This window comes from Myotis davidii, unplaced genomic scaffold (genome assembly GCF_000327345.1).
Source record: "Myotis davidii unplaced genomic scaffold, ASM32734v1 scaffold557, whole genome shotgun sequence".
Lineage (NCBI taxonomy): Eukaryota > Metazoa > Chordata > Mammalia > Chiroptera > Vespertilionidae > Myotis > Myotis davidii.
Genome location: NW_006289557.1, coordinates 1354939 through 1360366, shown reverse-complemented (window position 1 = coordinate 1360366; position 5428 = coordinate 1354939). Strand labels below are relative to the sequence as shown.

The 5428-nt window shown below is 38.0% G+C and overlaps 1 protein-coding gene across 1 annotated transcript in view; it reads right to left on the bottom strand.

The window, feature by feature from the left end:
- ATP13A5 (ATPase type 13A5) overlaps positions 1–5428 on the bottom strand; it is a 102973-nt gene that overhangs the window by 8452 nt on the left and 89093 nt on the right. The window contains exons 26-27 of the mRNA XM_006762012.2: positions 4985–5159; positions 2455–2657 (exon numbers count right to left, since the gene is read on the bottom strand). Coding sequence (XP_006762075.1) covers positions 2455–2657; positions 4985–5159 — 378 coding nt within the window. The remainder of the gene's footprint in view (positions 1–2454; positions 2658–4984; positions 5160–5428) is intronic.

The window sequence follows — 5428 nt, the reverse complement described above, 5'->3', positions numbered from 1 at the left end:
GCGGTCTCTCCCGAGGGGTCCCAGACTGCGAGAGGGCACAGGGCGGGTTGAAGGACACCCCCCCCGCCCCCCCGAGTGCACAAATTTTTGTGCACCGGGCCTCTAGTATATATATAAAAGTCCAGCGACTGGAATGGTGGAATGGCCAGAATGACCAGAACAACCAGTGGCTATGACGGGCACTGTGGCAGCCAACCAGCCTGATCCAGGCCCTAATCGGCCCCACCCCCTGGTTGGCCTGGCCCCTGATTGGCCCCCAACACCCTGATCGGGGGTGGGGCTGGCTGGCCAACTGCCCTCAGCCCCTCCCCACACCTGCCTGGCCCCCACCCATACACAAATTTGTGTACCAGACCTCTAGTGTAGATATAGAAAAGTAAAAAATTTAATTTAGTAAAATTTATAATCCACCACAAGGAAGTGGGGTTTGATCAAGACTGTGAAGATGATTTAATGTCAAGTTTATTAATATAATAGACTAGCACTTGGTCACCAGGACAACAAAGAGCATAATTGTCTCAGTAGGTGACAGGAATGTGTTTGATGAAATGAATCACCCATTCTGGATTTTAAAACACACTTCTAGCGCTAGCCGGTTGGCTCGGTGGATGGAGCATTGGCCTGCGGACTGAAGGGCCCCAGATTCGATTCCAGTCAAGGGCATATACCTTGGTTGCAAGCACATCCCCAGTAGGAGGTGTGCAGGAGGCAGCTGATCGATGTTTCTCTCTCATCGATGTTTCTAACTCTCTATTCCTCCCCCTTCCTCTCTATAAAAAATCAATAAAATATATTTTTAAAAAAACAAAAAACAACACACTTCTAATTATTGGAAATAGGATAATTTCATGATATTTATAAGTAAATATAATTATTATGTTTTATTATATTTATTAATAAAAATAGTTCTAGTAGTTTTCAGAAGCCTGAGTAGAACTATCTGCTATGACCACTATTATTTAACATTGTCTTGAAAATTCTGGACTCTGCTGTTAGACAGAGAATATACAAAAAAGTACAGGATTAGTTTCTTAAATAAGTGTGCAGGATCTATAGTGCAGAACACAACAAATATTTACTAAGAGATATAACAGGAAGCATAAAGATATAGAGAGACATGATATGTTCTTAAATGTGGAGATTAAAGTGTGTAAACAAATACATTTTTCCCAAAGGGAATTTTTTTTAAAAAACTTGACAATTTATTCTAGAGTTTTTCTGGAAGGATAAAATAGAAAGAAAAGTAATAAATATTTTTTTAAATGAAGAGTAACAAGGATACACCAACCTTACTACTTATAAAAATATATAAAAGTCTAATTTCTAAAGCCAAGTGGTTAAATCAAGAATAGGCTGGCATATCAATAAAACAGGGCAGGTAGTATAGAAAATATTAATCTTATAAAAACTAATATATAGTGTAACTAGGTGGGGAACCTTTTTTCTGCCAAGGGCCATTTGGATATTTATAATATAATTTGTGGACCATACAAATTATTAAATTAAAAAGTAGTCTGCTATATTTGGTCAAACATTTAATTAACTCACCCCTAATGCCTTGGTAGGGCCAGACCAAATGATTTCCCAGGCCTTACTAGTATATGGCCCATGGCCAGATGTTCCTAACTCCTGGTATATAACATAAATATAATATTAAAATTTACATAATATAAATTATGCATATGGGAAAACCATAAATATATACATGAATATAGTTATGATAATGGTGGCATTACATTGAGTTGAGAAATAAGTGACTAAATGAAATATTAAATAATAAAATCTGCTGGGAAAACTAGGGACTAATTGGATAAACTAGTTTGAATTATATCCCAAATTAACATTAGGTTTTAAAAAGCATTAAAAGAAATTTTTAAAAAATTAAACAAATGATAACCTGATTTTGCAATGAGAAAAAAATTGTGCATAAAGGCAATGGAAAAATCCCAAAGGATAAACAGCTCATACAAATAAATAAGAAATATAACAGTAACCCAATAGAAACAAATTAATAAAAATGTAAATGAAATTCAGAAAGGAAGAAATGGCTAATAACATGGGTACATGTTCATCCTCACTGGTGATTAAAGAGATGCACAGAATTGTTAAAGTAACTCCCTCAATGTTATGTTATTACAAGGTTATATTTGACTTGGTTGGAAGGACTTTTACAAAATATTTTGACATATACATAGGTACTTAAGTTCCTTCTTGATGGCTCACAATAGGGCAGGACTCACGTGACAATTCAATAGTGCATGTGCTTCCATGCCAATGAGCAGGTTTCTCCCATGGGCTCTTCCACCCATGAAAATTACTATTTAGTACTCAATTTTAGATCAATGCAATGGTTCCCCTCTCAGCTAATCACCTCAGTGAGTTGCACTTCTGGGGAGATGGAGGGGGAGGAGAAAAATAATATTCAAAAAGAAAAAGTAAACTTCATATACTTACAGTTTGTGTAGATGGGTTTTCGAAATGGCTTTCCCTTAGAAAAGATAAATGCTACTGTGATACAGTTAATGGTCCCGATGGGCCACAGTGTGGTAGTCTCAAAACTTAAAATTGAACCAGGAATCAGAGTTGCATTTCCAGTCCAGTTTCTTTCCAAACTCATATTTGTTGAGAAATTACTTTGGTTGTCCAGAAAGCACTCACTACAAAAGAATCACCAGCATTTATGGGGCTTTTTATTTCATTTTTCTCCAGCTGGTGGGAAAAAATTAGTTTACCGCTACCACAGAACCTCAGCTTTCAAACTGTTCCAGCCAATAACTACCAAGACATAAAGCTCTTGCAATGTCAAAACAGAAATAAAATTCGGAGGAAGTCAAGATTGTTCTTTGTGCAGCACTCCATTTAGAAAAAGTGATCTGTATCGAAAGGGCTTGAGTGGCCATTTTCTATGGAATTCCTTTTAATTCAGAGTAAAAGTGTGTGTGGGTCTCCCATCCAAGTACCAACCAAGCCTGACCCTGCTTAGCATCCAAGATCAGGCTAGATGGGGTTTGCTGAGCCCTGATTTTAAATCTGCCCACTCTCTCTTCACACAACCAAAGGCTCTTCCAGAGGATTTGAACATAACACTCTGCTGCTTGTGAGTGTTTATGGCTTTGTTTTGCCAATAAATTAAGTTGAAACTTCCTAGGCAGGTCCAGAAGACCTCCAGACTCTGATTTCAATGTCTCTTTCCAGCCTTATCTTTTGCTAGTCCTTATAGACGCCTTATATTCTGAACATAAAGGAATATTCCCTGCCCCGCTCCCCCCCCCCACACACACACACACATTCACAAATCACCATTTGCATACCTCTGGGGTCATATGTGCTATTCCTTCTGAATGTTTTTACATTTGCTGGCCAGCATAACCGGTGCCCCCATTTCCCCCTCTTAGTGCTGCATTGTTTTGCAAGTATTCATTCACATGTTTTTATTTTCCAGCCCTGGGATTAGAGTTCCTTGAATATGGAGTTTTCCTTTTGGTTTTATTTCTTTATTTATGTTGTTTTACTCAGATTTTCAGCAAATCCTTAGCACCTAATACAGTGATGCCACATAGCATTTGCTCAGGAAAATATTTAAGATATGGGCTTTCCCACTTCTGATGGAGCTTTGCGCAATGTTTATTTTTTTCAGTATCAAACCTACAAATCAGTTTCCAACAGTTTTCTTATTCAGCTTGAAACTTTTTACTATTATAATTGTTAATAAGTAACTTTTCTTTTCTAATTGTGACCTCAAATGCAAGACTTAAGTCTTATTATTCTTGGCTCCCTGGATTCTAAAATGTGTTTTGCATAGAGGAGATGTTGAGTTTAAGGTTGCTTAATATATTAATGAGACAATAAGTAGTTAAGAAAGCATTCTTGCACAAAGTGGACAGATAAACTAGAAGGGTTGAAGTACAGAGTCTAACACTAAACTAGGGTATCTAATTCAATATACTTACATTGCAGATAAGAAAGCTGAGGACTAATAAGACTTAGCTAATTAATGATAGAGGCAGGACTACCCATCCATCACCCTTTGCCTACACCATGTTGTCTCCTGGACTTCATCAGACCTTTACTTCTCTGAATATGTGCACTTCAATTTGGGGGGAAATCTGGTTTTGAAACAAAAATGACTTCCATATTTCAAGTAGTAGTTGAATTTCTGACTTTGAGGTCTAAATGACAACTTTAGACATCATTCGGTACTTTTCAAACTATCTTTCACTGGTTCCTGGAGTTCTGATGCCTTCACAACCACAGTGGAGTGAGGGGGCGTTTGTACAAGCCCGACTTCTAAAAGAATAGCACTTGGCTTGCCTTTCCTTTTGGAGGTCAGGCAGGCTTTAATGGAAAAAATAAGTTAAACATCTATGGCATATTTCACCTCAGCTAATCCTTAATCTATAGTTAAAGAAATTAAAGCTCTGGGAATTGGAAAGATTTTCCAAAAGTAATTTAAGCAAATCTCTTACCTATCAGGGGCCAACTGGCTTCAGGCCATTCATGAAATCCAACCCACCAACTGTTTTTGTGAATGAAGTTCTATGGAACATAGTCACACCCACTTGTTTACATGTTGTCTGTCTATGGCTGCTTTTTCACTCTAACAGTAGAGTTGAGTAGTTGCAACAGAGACCATCTAGCCCACAAAGCCAAAACTATTTACCATCTGTCCCTCTACAAGAAAAGCTTGCCCACCTCTGGTCTATATGATATCCAATCTACCAGGGAGTTTATTCAGCCAACCAACTATCAGATCTATACCTCAACAACCAATGTAAAATGTTCTCCTATCCATTCCACATGGCTCACCACAGGACTCCACCCAACAACTGTGTTCTGTGATCTATCTCACCATTGGTATTTTGCAGTGTGGAGTCACAACTTTTGTTAATTAAAATGTTAGGGTATAGTTCAAACCCAGTTGTACAATGTCATTGGTCGTCATCGTATCACCTTCGGAAAGGAAAAGTAAGGAACTAACCATTACCTGTATCTGTAGACCTCACAGTACCAGGGCTGCTGCTTCACATAGAGAAATGCACAGATATGAACAATGCAGGTGAAACAGGTATTCAACAAGACTGAGAGCAGCAAAGGGGGAGAGAGGAGCTGTCCTGCTGGTCGGTATGGAGCCAGCTTTGGGTAGGCATGAGTTGAACTCACTGAAAGAGAAATGCATTTTTCCCAGTTACACTTTCATTGTTGAAAATAAAAGATTGAGATGCATATTATTTTGAATCTTGCCTTATGGCTCAGATTCAGCACATGTGAGCTGAGAGTTTATATCTAGGAAAGCACATTGTCCAGTTGCAGATCCAATGCTATCAGGCTTTGCCTCTTTCCTTTGGTTTTACCTTCAGAAGTGAAAAGTATGGATTAAAAAGTTCTGTAATTAGTAAATTTACCATACTGCATGGGGCAAATATTTTCT